This window comes from Lynx rufus, unplaced genomic scaffold (genome assembly GCF_022079265.1).
Source record: "Lynx rufus isolate CCGP_SWC_20201006 ecotype Redwood Valley unplaced genomic scaffold, mLynRuf1.p SCAF_6, whole genome shotgun sequence".
Lineage (NCBI taxonomy): Eukaryota > Metazoa > Chordata > Mammalia > Carnivora > Felidae > Lynx > Lynx rufus.
Window position 1 is genome coordinate 141,050,599 of NW_025814878.1, and position 18,316 is coordinate 141,068,914.

The window sequence follows — 18,316 nt, forward strand, 5'->3', positions numbered from 1 at the left end:
GCACTTTTAAAATTTATTTTCTTGGGGCGCCTGGGTGGCTCAGTCGGTTAAGCGGCCGACTTCGGCTCAGGTCATGATCTCACGGTCCGTGGGTTCGAGCCCCGCGTCGGGCTCTGTGCTGACAGCTCAGAGCCTGGAGCCTGTTTCAGATTCTGTGTCTCCCTCTCTCTGACCCTCCCCCGTTCATGCTCTCTGTCTGTCTCAAAAATAAACGTTAAAAAATTTTTTTAAATTTATTTTCTTAATTTATTTGTCAGGTTGACAAACTTATTGCATTCTGTGCAAGAGCCCTCAGCCAAAATCGTACATCCAAACACACAAATGGGGTCAGACAACAAGAGGCAAAGGAGCCCATGACCAGGATTAATGGTGCAGAACCACATAGCATTCCCGCCTCTTCCTTTTTGGGTTGTTGTTTTTGTTTTTTTTTTTTTTTGGCCTCCCCTCATCTTCCCAGAATCAAGGGATTTCACAAGGACTTCCCTTTACTGTAAAACCACTGCTGCACACTACAAGGAATATGTTACTTATTAAAAGAACAGTGATAACTCTGCTAGACGATTTAAACGTGTCCACAGAATCTTTTTTTCTCCCCCTGAAGAACAAGAAAAAGCAGACTATTAGAAAACAACACCAGAGAAGTAATGCCTATTCCTGAAGGTTATAAACAGAGGAGTTAGTGACTGGAAGGATTTCAAGATAATCACTAAAGAAAATTCTCAGACTTCTTATATTACCTAATAAAGGTTAGTGACATTTGCACAGAAAAAAAAAGAAAAGGCAATGATCTGTCTGCTTCTTTACTGATTCTGTAAATGGCCATATCAAAAGGAGCCAGAAAGTACAAAGAAAACAGCCACAGAACCCCCAAAATGTGTACGGATGGATTTAGTATAAAGATGCTCCTTCTTTCGAGCACTGTAATTCTATCCCTACGAGTCTAAATACCAACACTTAACCCAGATTTTCTGGTTTTCCTGCCGTTCAACCCAGACCAGGATTTCTGAGCAGTGATGCTACTGGCCTGTTGGACCAGACAATTCTTTGTTGGGGGTGAGGGGAGCCTGCCTGTGAACTAACTGTAGGATGTTAACAGCACCCACCTCCACCCACTAGATGGAATAGTAGCTGCCCTGTCCCCAGGTGTGACTAACAGAAAGGACTCTGGACACTGCCAAATGGCCCCTGGCTGACAACCACTGGCCTGGACCCAGACCTTCATCTTCCTCCACAACAGGAAGATCTGAGTCAGTAGTTCACTTTTATGGCTTGAAATTAAAAGGCGGCTTCACTCTGGATCTGGAAGTAGCCAAGATTTGACTGATTTCTTCTGCAGGTAGTTACAGGTGTGAGTAAATTCTAACCCACGTTTTAGCCTTCATTTACAGGACTTTCGTTAACCTGCTTCTTCCCTTTGTTACAAAAGGCAAGACACATACACAGGGAGTCGAACCAATTTTAATGGGATGCTTCTGATATATACATATACTGAAGCACAGGGAGGGTCCAACCAGGAGACTTTTTAATGTTCTGTGAAAGGAAAATGGGCATGTCCCCAGTGACCAGCAACCAAACCTCACTCCTATCTGGCATCGCACTGAGAATTAAATTTCTCCAAGTATTCAAGTATGGGGCGGGGGGGGGGGGGGGGACATATATTTTCATTTCTGCATTTATACTCGCATGTATTTTATTTGTGTATACCAGTACATGTACGAACAGGTGTATCTGGGCATACAATTGTGTGTATAGATCTTTGCATGCTTTATATTATTTATTGAGCGGGTTTACATTTATGTATATGTCAAAAAATACAACTGTATATCTAACAAATATATAAATATAAATATAAATATAAATATAAATATAAATATAAATATAAATATAAATATAAATATAAGTGTATATATATATATGTATGTATATATATATATATACACACACACACACAAAACTATTGGGTTCTGCCTTCACTCCTGACACCAAAATAAAATCCAGAAGGGTCAAAGTTTTAGGTGAAATTTAAAAGTACAAGATGAAAACACTACAGGATATTTTTATAATCTTGGAATGGGAAAAACCTAAACTAGTCATAAAACTTAATGATCGTCAGATTGAAAATTTGCACCAAAATTCAACTTAACTATATACCCCCCCCCAAAAAAAACAACAAAAAACACAAGGAATATCAAAGACATAAACTGGAAATATATTTAAAACTCATGAGAGGGGCGTCTGGATGGCCCAGTCAGTTAAGCCTCTGACTTCAGCTCGGGTCATGATCTCAGGGTTCATGAGTTCGAGCCCCACATCAGGCTCTGTGCTGACAGCTCAGAGCCTGGGGCCAGCTTCGGATCCTGTGTCTCCCTCTCTCTCTGCCCCTCCCCCACTCATGCTCGGTCTCTGTCTCTCTCAAAAATGAATAAACATTAAAAAAAATTCTTAAAAACTCATTATGAGAAAGAGCCAATCTCCCTACTACGTAAAGAGTGTCTCTAAATCAATAAGATAAAAATGCAAATGTAATACAGACAGTTCATATATAATGGAAGATAAATTTGTGGCATTTATTTACAGAATAACTTAGAAGTGAAGAGCACGGGCTCTGGAGCTAACCTACCTCCTTCCGCCTTAACCCATTCAAACCTGCTCATCTCTGACTTTTTATGCTAGGCAAATAGGTTTGAGCATCAAGGAATCAAAAATATCTCCTGGAAAAAAGGACAGCTAATTAGAGCCAAGAAGCTAGCTCATTCAATAAAAACTCCTTCTCAACCAAAAGAAAGTTGACATTTACCTATTGGCTCTAAACTAAAAGAACAAAAACAGTTAATACTTGAGGATGCACTACTATGTACCAAGGACTATCTTAATCTCTTTATGTGGGTTATCTCACTTCTAACAGGACTCTATAAGGTAAGTACTACTACTTATTTTACAGATAGGGAAACTGAGGCAGATAAATGGAGCCTCACCGGAGAGCTGAAATTCACAATCTGGGGACCAGTGACTCCGGAGCCTGCTGGGGTCACCCTGAACAGTTATGAAACCCGTCAGATTGCCCTGATGTACCTGTGGACAGCCCCGCTCCTCAGAGTTATTTTGTCTGTGACCATCTGTAGGACATGATCCCACTGACTCAAGGTTTTTCTAGGGATGAGAAGGCGAGAAGCCGGACTTATGAGGTCTCCATTGGCAATCAAGCTGGGGGGGGAAAAAGAGAGAGAGAAAAAAAAAATGAGTGAGCCACACCATCGGAAACGGTCATACTTTTAACACCACGGAACAAATTCCAAACCACAAGGAGAGCAACCAAGCCGCCAACCTCGATAGGAAAGGGCTCCAACTTACAAGATAGTGCAGGGCTCCTGCAGCGGTTTTCTGAAGCGAGCCGACACGTTGAGTCTCCTGTGCATCACCGGTTTCACCTTTAGAAACAAACACATGTAAATCACTGAGCTTCAGTTTTCTTTCTTTCTTTTTTTTTCCCTAGGAATTAAAACTACAGGTGTCCAAGGAATGGGCTTGTTAAAGATCTTGTTGTTGTTGTTTTCCCCCCCACTTACATAGAGCCCAGAAGGTATTATTACCTGCCCTGCAATATTACCTGCCCTTAACAAAGCTCTCAAGAAAAATTTCCCTTAAGCTCTGGCACACTGCCTCACAATTGGGCTTACTGTGAGAATTTTAAGGCAACATTTTATATGTTTTTATTTATTTTTTTAAAGACACACTCTAGAAGTGATTGGCCAAGTAAATTTTTTTAGTTTATTTATTTTTGGGGAAGGGGGAAAGAAAGAGAAAGAGAGAGAGAGAGAGAGAGAGAGAGAATCCCAAGCACGCTCTGCACCATTAGCACAGAGCCCGACATGGGGCTTGAACTCACGAACTGTGAGATCACAACCTGAGCCAAAGTCAAGAGTCAGATGCTTCAACTGACTGAGCCACCCAGGGGCCTCATACATTCCTTTCCATAAAACAGAAACAAAGTAATTCTCCAGTCACAGCATACTTCTCTCCCGTGCTGAATCTGGGGCCCCCCCGCCGGGCATGTGACACCATCACATTCTCCCCAAGGACTCCACTGCTCCCCTCTCCAACAGCCCACTTTCCTGGGTCTTTGCTTCCAGGCTCATGGCTGCTGCTGGTGAGAAGCAGGAGCCCCATCCCCACACCCCACCCCTGCCCCCGGACACCTGCTCCTGAGCCCAGGTTTTAGCTCCCAGTAGCCCTCTCCTCCCCGTCAACTACTTGTGTTTTTTCCAGCAATGAGCTGTCCGAATCCCTCCCTCTCACTCTGAACTCTAAACTTCCATTCCAGACACACTTAGCAGATCATTTCCTTCCAAACTTAAGGAAATTGGGGCCAACAGACATGAACCCCTTGGAGCTGCCTTCGCTCCACAACTCACCTCATCCACGTCTTCTCCCACTTTTCTCCTTTCCTGCCTGTCTCATAAGGACCCTTTATAGAGCCAACCCTGACCTTGATTTTGTCCCCAGCTGCCTCTACTCCATCCACTAGTCATCTGCTTGACTTAAAGCTGCCGCCACATCCTGGTTCCCTATTGCCCCTCCCGGCAGTTTTCCCATTGCACTTACCATCGTCTGACGTGGGACACATTTTATTAAAGTAAAACCTTGGTTTGTGAGCATAATTCGTTCTGGAAACATGCTTGTAATCCAAAGCATTTGTACATCAAACTGAATTTCAAGAACCATTGGCTCAGTTGTGATCATGTGACATTCAGCGTCCTGAATGACTCCTATTGCAAGACACAGCTCATTTATCAGAAAGGTTTGCTCGTCTTGCGGAACACTGGCAGAACAAGTTACTCGCAATCCAAGTTTTACTGTATTTGATTTTCAACTGCTTGCCCCCTATTGTGTCCCTTTTGGGTTACTCTCAATATTACCTAGTAATAGACTGAGCACGTATTTCATACTTTTTTTTTCCCCAAATGTCTTGCCTCTTAACCTTGATAAAGACCTTCATTGTTGGACTCTTGAAGGTGAAGGTGAATATGTTATGTAAACAAATAACTTCAAAACTCTCGTCAAACTGACTAAAATATGCTATTTTTCTTTAGAGCATACATATAATATATACAGAAATTCATAAACACATGATTTAGAAATAATTATATAGTTCTGAGTATATAAGTTCTAACTAGAATTAAATCAAACCACCGTTCTGAATAATAGCTGTTTTCCTCATTCTGCATGGCAAATTTTTCCCCAAATATTCATGAGTAGCCAGTTGAACTAAAGATTAATCTTAAAGAGATATTTGAGTCATTATAATTAGATTAACTAGGCTGTTTTCAGATATACTAAGAATCTCAAAATATAATCCAAGTGGGGCGCCTGGGTGGCGTAGTCGGTTAAGCGTCCGACTTCAGCCAGGTCGCAATCTCGCGGTCCGTGAGTTCGAGCCCCGCGTCAGGCTCTGGGCTGATGGCTCGGAGCCTGGAGCCTGTTTCCGATTCTGTGTCTCCCTCTCTCTCTGCCCCTCCCCGTTCATGCTCTGTCTCTCTCTGTCCCAAAATAAATAAAAAACGTTGAAAAAAAAATTTTAAAAAAATATATATAATCCAAGTAACATATGTCAACTGAAAAAAAAAAAAAGAAAAAAGACCATTGTATAAAGCAATTCAAACTTTTTGGAAAAAGTACGATTTTTAATTTACAATGCATTTTCAAATAATACCTTCAATCCCACACAAAAAAATAAGTCAAATCAACTGCACACACGGGAAGCTTTTCCAGAACCCTTAACAGGAATGAAATATTGGTCGCTTGGTGCTAACCTAGAGAATTATGGCTTTAGATAATGGAAAACATAATAATAAGTTAGAATATGTTTTTAAATTTGTAAATTTTCGGGGCGCCTGGGTGGCGCAGTCGGTTAAGCGTCCGACTTCAGCCAGGTCACGATCTCGCGGCCTGTGAGTTCGAGCCCCGCGTCGGGCTCTGGGCTGATGGCTCAGAGCCTGGAGCCTGTTTCCGATTCTGTGTCTCCCTCTCTCTCTGCCCCTCCCCTGTTCATGCTCTGTCTCTCTCTGTCCCCCAAAAAATAAACGTTGAAAAAAAAAATTTAAAAAAAAAATAAATTTGTAAATTTTCTTATTAGCCCATACAATTTCCCTTGCCCTTTAAACAGTATTTGAAATATGATTATAATGTTAAGCAACACACCTAGTTATGGAGGGATGGATATACCCCAGGATGGAATGTGAGGTACTCGCAACCCAGACCCCTGGGTGCCAGGAACAGCTTTCATTAGTGACTGACCACTGGCTACAACGTTAGTTGTCAAATCCACGACTATGGAATCAAGTCAAGTGAAAATCAATTCAAAACTCAAAACTGTTATAATCTGTTATAAAAATAAACTCAAGGAAAATGAGTTTTCCTTTTGGACCCACATGCTTACAGCGGACCTGTTGCCTGGATTCTTCACTGAGTTCAGCACTTCCTTGGAAAAACCAGTGTATTTGGATATTGACAAGTAGAGTCTGACTGGAGAGAAGAGTCATTCCCTCAGTGCAAGTTAGATAGGTAAACAGGTGGGTAGGTAAGTATTAACTGAATAAATACTTGGCTAACATTCTTCTCGAAACTAGTTCTAAAGAGAAAGATGGCAAAAGGGGCATTAGACATGTCCACTCTGTTAGAATGAGGTGAGCCAGGACTCTAGTCTTCAGACAGAAATCACAGGTGCTTTCCAAAAGATCCCTGTGTCTCTCATTTCTTTTACCTTAATGTTTTTATTTATTTTTGAGAGAGAGCATGAGTGAGGGAGGGAGGAGCAGAGCGAGGGGGGCAGAGGATCTGAGGACGGCTCAGTACGGACAGCAGCGAGCCCGATATGGGGCTCAAACTCACGAACCGTGAGACTATGACCTGAGCTGATATCAGATGCTCAACCAACTGACCCACTCAGGTGCCCGTCTCTCATTTCTTATTTAGATTGTGTTTATGTCACAGATGGCCATATCAAACAATTTTTTTTTGAAATTTTTTTTTCAACGTTTATTTATTTTTGGGACAGAGAGAGACGGAGCATGAACGGGGGAGGGGCAGAGAGAGAGGGAGACACAGAATCGGAAACAGGCTCCAGGCTCCGAGCCATCAGCCCAGAGCCTGACGCGGGGCTCGAACTCACGGACCGCGAGATCGTGACCTGGTTGAAGTCGGACGCTTAACCGACTGCGCCACCCAGGCGCCCCCATATCAAACAATTTTTAATGCCCACAATGCTTATGTGAACCTGGTAAGTCTATTTGTGATTTAACTCAAGTTCATAAATTCCACATCACACTTAGTAGGACAATAATCACAGCTGGGTCACATTCAAGTTAAAACCTACATGACTCAAAAAGTATGTATCTGTTATAAAAATAAACTCAATGAAAATGAAATTGTTGCTTTGAAAATATATATTTGAAACAACAACACCAAAGTCTGCAAACGGAGTAACTGAGTAAAGATCTACAATTCTGAAACTCCAGCACTGACTGCCAAAACTTTTGACGTGAACCAATTCAAAGCCTCACGCCTCATTTTCTTAATCTGCAAAAATAGTGATAATCCTGCTAAACTAGCCCAAAGGGATGCTGCATGAACTAATTAGCTAAGTGGCAATACCACTCCCTCGGGCTGTTAGGCTGAATGCTTCAGAGAATCCACCTGCCTCAAATCTCAGCACGGCTACATCACCCTCTTGAAACCTCTTGAAATCTAGCCCGAGAAAATCACAGTCAGTCTCAGGACCTAAGGAAATGCTGTTAAATAGATGCCATCCCAAAAATCTAGCGACCACTGACCCCTCGTGAACACCCGTTATAAAAATTTTTAAGTCAATATTAAATAACTTTTAAGAACACATACCAGGTTTTTATGACTATCCGTAAGATAAACTTAGGCATTTTGGGGGGGGGGGGAATGTAATGAAGCTATTTTGAAAAAAATATAGGCCAACCCACACAAAGAGATCTCAACTCTGTATTTTCCTTATTGTTTGGATTGAAGAAAAAGTAGGTTCTCCAAATGGGAATCTTCGAGGAAACTTTGTTAACTTCTTTGCAGAGACGGCACACAGCATCAAAGAGGAGAACAAAGTCCTTTACAAAAATATTTAATCAATTTTCACCAATTTTTCACAAGTTTTTATTTATTTATTTTGAGAGAAAGAGAAAACAAGTGGAGGGTGGGGCAGAGAGAGGAGGGGAACAGAGGATCCACAGTGGTCTCTGTGCTGACAATGCAGAGCCTGACGCGGGGCTCAAACCCACAAACTGCGAGATCATAACCTGAGCTGAAGTCAGACTCTCAACTGACTGAGCCACCCAGGCGCCCCTAATTTTCACCATTTTTTGATAAATGAGAAGAAAAGGGCCAAACATTTATAAAAGACCAGAGTTTCAACCAGAGTTGAAAACAACTCGCCTAGGAGTCAATATAGCAGACATGTCCAAACTAGGCTAATTAGGGATTGTCCTAAAGAAGTTTTTCAGGGGCGCTTGGGGGGCTTAGTCAGTTAAGCGTCTGACTTTAGCTTAGGTCATGATCTCACCATTTTTGAGTTCAAGCCCTGCATCGGGCTCTGTGCTGACAGCTCAGAGCCTGGAGCCTGCTTTGGGTTCTGTGTCTCCCTCTCTCTCTGCCCCTCCCCCGATCACACTTTCTTTCTCTCTGAAAAATAAACATTAAAAAAAAGAAGTGTTTTTTAAAATAATTATCCTTGTTTTTCAATATTACTATTTTTTAAGTAATAATATTGAAGAAAGACTGGCCAAGATGCCTGATGGATGGTGACAGTATGATGTGATGGTTTCTATGATAATAAATAACTGGAAAATTCCTCTGTCAGAGGGGATTTCATGCTGGGAATCTCTCCTAAGCTTCATGGAATGAAGCCATTTCTCATGGAGATACTCCAGACACATGGACTAAAAGAGAAATGGGACAAGAAAAGGCGCAGAACAAGATGTGAGGACAATAACCAAACTTTCCTAAAGAATAGTTGACTCACCCTCTCCTTGGATTTCTACCAATGGTCTTACACTGCATCTCGGTTGTGAGTTTTGCCACATTCTAACCTACGGATTAACACAGACCTTCTGAGACACAAAAATTGCACCCTTTTCCTATCACTATGTGTCCCTTTTTCATATCTGAGGAAATAAATTCTAATAATTGGGACATATTTTGATAAAGAAAATGCATCTTCCGTGCTTGTATCAAGATTGTGTTTCTGGGGTGCCTGGGTGGCTCAGTCAGTTAAGGTTCCGACTTCGGCTCAGGTCATGATCTCACGGTTCGTGGGTTCGAGCCCCGCGTTGGGCTCTGTGCTGACAGCTCAGAGCCTGGAGCCTGCTTCGGGTTCTGTGTCTCCTTCTCTCTCTGCCCCTCCCCCACTCGCACTCCGTCTTCCTCGGTCTCAAAAATAAATAAACATTAAAAAAAGAAAATTAAAAAAAAAAAAAAAGATTGTGTTTCTATTATTAAAGGTCGTCCCCCTCCCAGGGATAGTTCTGCTTCTGGTAAGAAGGTAGAAGGTTGTAGGGAACTATTGTTCCCAGCATGACAACAAAAACTGAAAGATACGCTAAACATCATGATTTTTATATGTAAAAATCCCATGTCATTATGTACATGCGTAACATGTACATGTATGTATACACCCTCATAAACACATAGTGACTTTTTTTAAAGTTTTATTTATTTATTTTGAGAGAGTGTGTGAGTGGGGGAAGAACAGAGACGGAGAGAGAGAATCCTAAGCAGGCTCTGCTCTAAAATAGCACAGAGCCTGATGCAGGGCTCAAACCCTCAAACTGCAAGATCATGACCTGAGCAGAAATCACGAGTCGGACGCTTAACAAACTAAGCCACTCAGGTTTAGTGAAATTTTTAAGTGTGGTTAGTCTTGGAGGGTGCACTGGAGTAGGATAAGTGAGGGGATGCAATAAGGGTACTTTCCTTTTATACTTCAATTCTTTCTATATAATTTCTTTTGCCTTTTGACCCCTTCACCCATTTCTCCTACCCACCCTCTCACCTCTGACAATCACCCATCTGTACTCTATCTATGAGCTTGTTTTATGGGGTTTTTTTAACTGCACACAGAAGAGAGATCATATTGTATGTGTCTTTCCCTGATTTTTTTTTCACTTAGCATAATGCCCTTGAGGCCCATCCATGTTGTCAAATGGCAAGAATTCATTCTTTTTTTGTGGCTAAATAATATTCCCTTATATTTATAATTATATATACAAATATATATCTCACAATTTTTATCCACTCACACATTGATAGACACTTAGGCTGTTTTAATATCTTGGCTTTTGTAAACAATGCTGCAATGAACATGGGGATACATATATCTTTTCATTAATGTTTTTATTTTCTTCAGAAAATACCCCTAAGTAGAATTTTTGGATCCTATGATGCTGAAGGAACCTCCATACTGTTTTCCACAGTGACCGCACCAATTTACATTCCCACCAACAGTGCACAAGGGTTCCTACTTCTCCGCATCTGCACCAACACTGTCATTTCTTGTCTTCTTGATAATGGACTAATACGTGTGAACTGGTATCTCCTTGTGATTTTGATTTGCATATCCCTGATGATTAATGATGTTGAGTATCTTTTTTATGTACCTATTGGCCATCTGTAGGTCTTCCTTGGGAAAACGTCTACTCAGATCTTCTGCCCATATTTTAATGGGATTGCTTGGGGTTTTTTTGCCACTGTGTTGTATGAGTTCTTAATATATCTTGGAGATGAGCCTCCTGGCAGATGTAGGATTTGCAAATATTTTCTACCATTCAGTAGGCTGTTTTTGCTTTCTTTCATTGTCAGATTCAAATTATCATAGCCAAGGGGCACCTGGGTGGCTCAGTAGGTTAAGCGTATTACTTTGGCTCAGGTCATGATCTCACGGTTTGTGAGTTTGAGCCCCACGTCGGGCTCTGTGCTCACAGCTCTGAGCCTGCAGCCTGCTTTGGATTCTGTGTCTCCTGCTCTCTCTGCCCCTCCCCCACTTGTACTCTGTCTCTCTCTGTCTCTCAAAAATAAATAAATGTAAAAACAAAATTTTTTTTTTTAATTATCATAGCCAAGACTGAGGTCAAGGAGCTTAACTGCCTATGTTTTCTTCTAGGAGTTTTATGCTTTTAGGTCTTAAACATTCAAGTCCTTAATCCATTTTGAGTTAATTTTTGAATATAGTGAGAGATAGCATGGTCAAGTTTCATTCTTTTGCATATGCCTGTCTAGTTTTCCCGACACTGTTTATTGAACAGAGTTTCCCTGCTGTATATGTTTCCCTCCTTTGTCATAAACTGACCACATGTGCATGGGTTAATTTCAAGGCTCTCTGTTCTGTTCTATTGATCTATATGTCTGCTTTTATGCCAATACCATACTGTTTTAATTACTATAGCCTTGTAAAATAGTTTGATATTGGGGAGTATGATGACTCCAACTGTGTTCTTCTTTCTCAAGACCGCTTTGGCTGCTTGGGGATTTCTGTGGTTCCATACACATTTTAAGATGATTTTTTTTTCTATTTCTTTAAAAAAAAATGTTACTGGAATGTGCAATAGGGATTGCACTGAATCAGTAGATTGCTCTGGGTAGTAAGGACATTTTAATAATATTTATTCTTCCAATCCAGGAGCATGTTATACCTTTCCACTCATTTGTGTCTTCTTCACTTTCTTTCATTAATGTCTTATAGATTTCAGTATATCAGTCTTTCACCTCCTTGGTTCAATTTATTCCTAGGTATTTTACTCTTTCTGAGGCAACTGTAAACAGAATTGCTTTCTTTTTCTTTCTCACGGTTTGTTATTAGTGTGTAGAAACACAACCGATTTTTGTGTTTTAATTATGTGTCCTCTAACTTTACTGAATTCATTTACTAGTTCTAACGGATATTTTGGTGAAATATTTAGGGTTTTCAATATATAATATCATGACATCTGCAAGCAGTGACAGTTCCACTTCTTCACTTCCAATTTTGATGCCCATTATTTTTTTTTTCTTGCCTAACTGCTCTGGCTAGGACTTCCAATATGATATTAAACAAAAATAATGAAAGCAGGCATCCTTGTCTTGTTCCTAGCCTTAAAGGAGGCTTTCACTTTTTCACTGTTAGCTGTGGGCTTATCATACACGGCCTTTGTTATGTTCCCCCTATTCTCACTTTGTTGAGAGTGTTTCATCATAAATGAATGTTGAATTTTGCAAAATGCTTTTCCTGCATCTATTGAGATGACCATATGATTTTTGTCCTTCATTTGATTTCATTTATCCACATTTTGCTAATGTGGTAGTGTATCACCCTGATTTGAGGATGTTGAACCATCCTTTCATCCCCAGAATAAATCTCAAATCTCACTTGATCATGGTATGCCATCCTTTAAATGTCAACTTTGGTTTGTTAATATTTTGTTGAGGATTTTTGCTATGTTCATCAAGAACACAGGCCTGTAATTTTCTTTTCTTGTGGCATTCCTTGTCTGGTTTTCGTATCAGGGTAATGTTGGCCTTATAAAATGAGTTTGGAAGCTTTCCCTCCCCTTCTATTTTTTGAAAGACTTTGAGAAGGATTCATATTAATTCTTCTTTGAATGTTTAGTAAAATTCACTAGTGAAGTCATCTGGCCCTGGACTTTTGTTTTTTTGGTAGGACTTTTGTTTTTTGATTACTGATCCGCCTATTCAGATTTTGAATTTCATCAGGATTCAGTCTTAGTAGGTTGTATGTTTCCTGGGATTTATCCATTTCTTCAAGGTTGTCCAGTTTGGAGCATACAATTTTTCATAGTAGTCTCTTATGATCCTTTATATTTCTGTAGTATCAGTGGTGACATCTCCTCTTTCGTTTCTGATTTATTTGAGTCTTCTCTTTTTTCTTGGTGAGTCTAACTAAAGGGTTGTCAATTTTATCTTTTCAAAGAACCAGTCCTTAGTTCCACTGATCTTTATTGTCTTTTTAATCTCTATTTCATTTATTTGTCTTCTAATCTTTGTTATCTCCTTCCTTCTTCAAATTTGGGACTTTGTTCTTTTCTTCCTAGTTCCTGGATGAATAATGTTAGGTTGTTTATTTCAGACTTTACTTGCTTCCTGAGGAAGGCATTTATCTCTACAAACTTCCCTCTTGGAACTGCTTTTGCCACCCCCTATAAACTCTGGTGTGTTGTATTTTCATTTTTGTTTGTCTCAGGTATTTTTCATTTCCCTTTTGGTCTCTTCTTTGGTTCACTGGTGGTTCAGTAGCATGTTGTTTAATCTCCACATATTTGTGAGTTTTACACTTTTCTTCATGTAATTAATTTCTAGTTTCATACCAGTGTGGTCAAAAAGGATGCTTGACATGATTCCAGGCCTCTTAAATTTATTGAGACTTTTGTAGCCTAGCAAAGGATTATGATCTATCCCGGAAAATATTCAACTCTTTATCAGGTAAATTACTTATCTCTATTTCATTAAGGTTTTTTCTCATTTGGAATGGATTCCTCTTTTTTTTGCTGTGTTGGTTTTCATACAGTATGTGAAACAACCGAGTCTCCCAGTCTTGAGGAAGTGGCTTTGTGTAGCAAGTGATCCTGGTTCAACCCTGCCCTAGCCCTCTGTCATCTCCCACACCTTTGAGCTTGCCCATGCAGCCTATTAGATATTTAATGGCTCCCAGTAGCTGAAGTGCCAAGACTTGTCAGTGTCCCTAAGGGGAGATTCTCAGCACCTAGGCTCAGGCTGTTGGGAAGCCAGATCCTCAGGCAGCAGCTTTTAAAAGTATGTAAATATATACAGTCCTACATATGCCCTTGGGGACCACAAGCATAAGCCCCACTGGCCTGGAGATCTGGCAGGGTCCCACGGGCATCAGTCACAAAAATTAGGGCTCTAGACATAAAAACAAGGGTACCAGCTGTGAGTAAAGCTCCCGTCTAGGAGACACTGGTGCTCTGGAGCATGGCAGAGAGAGAATGTGAAGACAGCACCCACCTTCCACAGTCTCTGGAGAAGATTGGAGTTAGCCCCTCGTATAATTTAGAAGCCTGCTTCTCAGGCTGCCATCATGATTAGCTAATAGACTCCTTCACAGAAAGACAGAGCTCCTGGGTCTGTTGCCTTTTGCTTGGTCCTAGGGGTGTGGTAGCTCACAGAAGAACTCTTTCTCCATTGGTTACAGTCTTGTGGGAACCACAAGCATAAGCCCCACTGGCTGCCAGAGCCAGGCAATGCGGCAATGTTCCCTGGCAGTAACTGCAAGAATGGAGGCGTGAGATGGGGATATAGAAGTTCCTTTCTGGATGACACCAACTATTACAATCCCATGGGACCAGGAACACAAGGTCCCTTGGCCTCCAAAGCCAGATGGTCAAGAGGTGTCCCTTACTTGGGAGCCCCAAAGACTGAGGGACCAAACTCATACAAAAGCCTCCTTCCAGGAGATACTGGTGCTCTAGAGCCCAGTAAGGACAGAGTGCAAAGGTGGCACCTGCCAGTGTTCATCCCTGGATAGTGTTCAAGCAGGCTCCTTGGATGTCAGCATTAAATTAGACATCTGCCTCTCAGGCTGACACTTCAGTAGAAGGAAGTGAGCCTCCTTCACTTTGAGTGTGAGCACAATCGGCTGCTTCTGAGCTTGACCTCGGAGCAGGTGAGTCCATCCACACAAGGCTTTTTTTTTTTTTTTTCCTTTTCTTTTTCAACGTTTTTATTTATTTTTGGGACAGAGAGAGACAGAGCATGAACGGGGGAGAGGCAGAGAGAGAGGGAGACACAGAATCGGAAACAGGCTCCAGGCTCCGAGCCATCAGCCCAGAGCCTGACGCGGGGCTCGAACTCACGGACCGCGAGATCGTGACCTGGCTGAAGTCGGACGCTTAACCGACTGCGCCACCCAGGCGCCCCTCACACAAGGCTTTTAAGAGATGTCCTCCAGATCACTGCTATCTTGTGGGTCTTAGGACGCAGGCCCCATTGCTCTTTAAAGTTAGCTATTTGGGGGGTCTATCTCTCAGGAACAGGCTCTAAATGCTGAGGCGCCCAGTGTGGTGTTTGAACCATTCACTCCTCAGGAAGGAATTTCAGGTTTTGAGTTTTCTCCCACCTGTGGGTTTGCCTTGGCCAAGGGTGGGGTTTAAACGTGGGGAGTTATGTCCTGGCCTCTCCTTCCTGCTTTGATGCACCTTGTTTCTCGTTTACCTTATGTGTAGTTGCCACTCAGCCAGCCTTTAGAGTTTTTTAAAAAGTTTGTTCCACATGTAGCTGTAGACTCAGGGTGTCCACAGGAAGAGGTGAGTTCAGGATCTTTCTCTGTCACCATCTTAAACTGGAACCCATCATTTTTTTTTTTAATGCATCAAAGACCTTAGGATGCAAAGAAATCTAAATGAACTGAATTCCAGAGAGGGATGAGCCCTTTCTAAATGAGAAGAAATCTATAGCTGCTTTCATCCCCTGGGGCACAGCAGGCAGAAAAAAAGCCTTCCAGAGACAGCCAGTCCATGGGCTGACGTGACAGAGAAGACCGAGAAGTAGGGCACACATCCTCATCATCCACTAAATTCTTCCCCACGAGACCTTTAAGTGCACAGAAGAGTAACAAAAGCTAAGAGCAGGGTAAAAGAGCAGAGGAAGCAATCCCATGGCGTGGAAGGCTAGAGGTGGGGCTGGAGAACAGAGAGAAGACTCCAGTGATGTCCAGGTCTGGGCAGTTTTCAACCTGCTGCTTTTGCACTGGGTCCTGGGGCGAGCAAGTCCGTGCACAAGCCCTTTGAGAGCCAAGTTTCCTACAGCCGTTTGGGTCTGTTGGACATAAGCCCTGTTCGTTTTCAAAGCCAGACATCTGGAAGGCTCGTCTCTCCAGAGCATGGTTCCAAGGATTGGGGGTCCCACACCCCTTGCTCCTCAGGGATGTGTTCCATTTTTGCAAGACCCTTCCATCTTGTAGCGAGCTGTTCTGGGAGTGGGGTTTTTGGCAAGACTGTGCCTCTGCCTCTCCTAGACATCTTGACATGGCCTTTTTATCCTTTGTCGTCAGGGAGACATTCAGCTAGTTCTCAGGTCTCTTTCAGAGAGAATTGTTCTATAGATAGCTGTACACTTGGAGTGTCTGTGGGAGGTGGTGAATTCAGGGTCTTCCTAGGCCGCCATCTTGAACCTCCTCCAGATTCTTCAGTCAACACAAAATTACATGATATACATAATGCCCATCTGCTCTATTCGTTCTCGTAACAGATTTAAAGGGTTTTTTTTTTAAACAAATACAGATTTTAACCTTGGATATTTCTTACAAAACATATCCTTTATGATATCTGACATACTAAAATGTCTTTTTTCTCGTACTGAGCTCTCCAGGACTTAAGAAAATTAAGTTCCAAAAATACTGTTAATCTGGAATAGCATAGCTCCTAGGTATTTGGGGTATGTGATCCTCTATGAGAGTGAAGAAAAATAAACATAGAATGTGTAGCTCAAAAATCTGTCATAATTCAGCAATATGTCAATACGTTGTCCAACTCCATCATTCTGTGATCATGCTAATGATCATGTGATTCATGTTTCCTATGCTAAAGAATACTTCTGTCCACACCTAAATGTTGGTTCTTCCCCCAGAGTTACATCCATGCACTCTACACTCTTATGTACATACTGTAAATACATATTACATACCTAACATTTATTTCTTTTTGGGAGAGAGCAAGCTCAAATGGGGGAAGGACAGAGAGGGAGAGAGAGAATCCCAAGCAGGCTCCATGCCATCAGCGCAGAGCCTAATACAGGGCTCGAACCCATGAGCCGTGAGATCGTGACCTTAGCCGAAACCAAGAGTTGCACACCCAACTGACTGAGCCACCCAGGTGCCCCCCTGTACTCTTTTCTTTATAACTCAAACACTCTCCCTAGTCAAATTTATCCAACTCAATGTTATTTATTAACATCATTTTGTTGATAACGATCAAATATCTATCTTTAGTCCAGATCTTTCTCCTGACACCAAGCCATTTTTTTTTAGCACATGCCATGCCCAGAACTGTATCAGACACTTTCCATATGTTACCTTAACTTTTTACGTCATTTTCATATGATAGTTATTTTCAAGTAAGTTTACAATTGTAAAACACACCAGAATTTATAAAATGCTTTCATTTACAGTGACATTTGTTCCTCAAAATCACATTATAGGGTTGGTATTACTCCAATTGTATAAATGGGAAAACACGGACCTCTCTATCTGTCAAGGTCACACAGTAAGCAAAGAAGTGGACCCATGAATCTGTGTCTTCTGTTTCCCAGTCCACACAGGATCCATTCCTACTGCTAATGGTGCCCAAGACAGAAGTGGGCCACCAACAGTAGACACATATTCACTTATTTAAATAAGATCTTTCTTGAATTATCTATAACTGAATGTATATAAATATTTATATATAGGCAAGCCCAGAATGCCCTTATTCAGTGGTCTCCATATTCTCTCAAGACCACTCAACTTTCTCTCCCTTTGCCTACTACCTATCAAATACTCTTTACATGATTATATCAGTACAATTTATAGAACCCCAATAGAATGAACATTGAAATCTTTTACCCCCCAAACTTCTAGAAATTCCATAAAGGCATGGTGGTAAAATCAGCCCAGCCACTGAGATATTTTGGGGAGAAAATATTCATTGCTATATAATAATGAAAAATTCCAACTACTCTAACCTCACTGAGAACCTAGTTATAGAAGATGTCTCTAATTATAATGAACAAGCTGGTTAGAACATTCCCAGAAGGGTCCAATTAGTTTCCATGAGCTGATGAAACCACTCATCTCTACCTGGATCCTCTACAGGTCCCCATGTTGTTGTAACCAGTCCAGGGGCGGATTCCCAGAGGAAGGAGTTGGATTCATCTGTCAGGTGTGAATTAGTATCTCTTATGCAGAGGGTTATTTTTCTGCCAGTAAAGGATACCTTGGCAGCGGTTTGCAGATTTATCTTTTTAACTACTCTCTAAATGAATGCCTCCCTTCTTTGAAACAGGGAAACCACCCAAAACAAAGTCACAAATAAATGACATGGCCATTCAAAACCATAGCAGCAAGGCAAAGGATTTCCTTCTAGCTTAAAAGTAACCTGAAAGTGACATGTCATTATAAATTTGTCCAAACCCACAAAACGCACAGCAGAGTGAACCCTAATGTAAATATGGACTCTGGGTGATTATGACGTCTCAATGTACCACTTGAACAGATTGATGTTGATAATGGGGAAGGCTGTGCATGTGTGGGGGCAGGGAA

General features: G+C 41.4%; 1 protein-coding gene across 1 annotated transcript in view; it reads right to left on the reverse strand.

Moving 5' to 3' along the window:
* The window catches only part of DCDC2 (doublecortin domain containing 2), a 160,661-nt gene that overhangs the window by 108,860 nt on the left and 33,485 nt on the right, over positions 1 to 18,316 (reverse strand). The window contains exons 3-4 of the mRNA XM_047101272.1: positions 3,352 to 3,428; positions 3,073 to 3,204 (exon numbers count right to left, since the gene is read on the reverse strand). Of these exons, the coding sequence (XP_046957228.1) occupies positions 3,073 to 3,204; positions 3,352 to 3,428 (209 nt within the window). The remainder of the gene's footprint in view (positions 1 to 3,072; positions 3,205 to 3,351; positions 3,429 to 18,316) is intronic.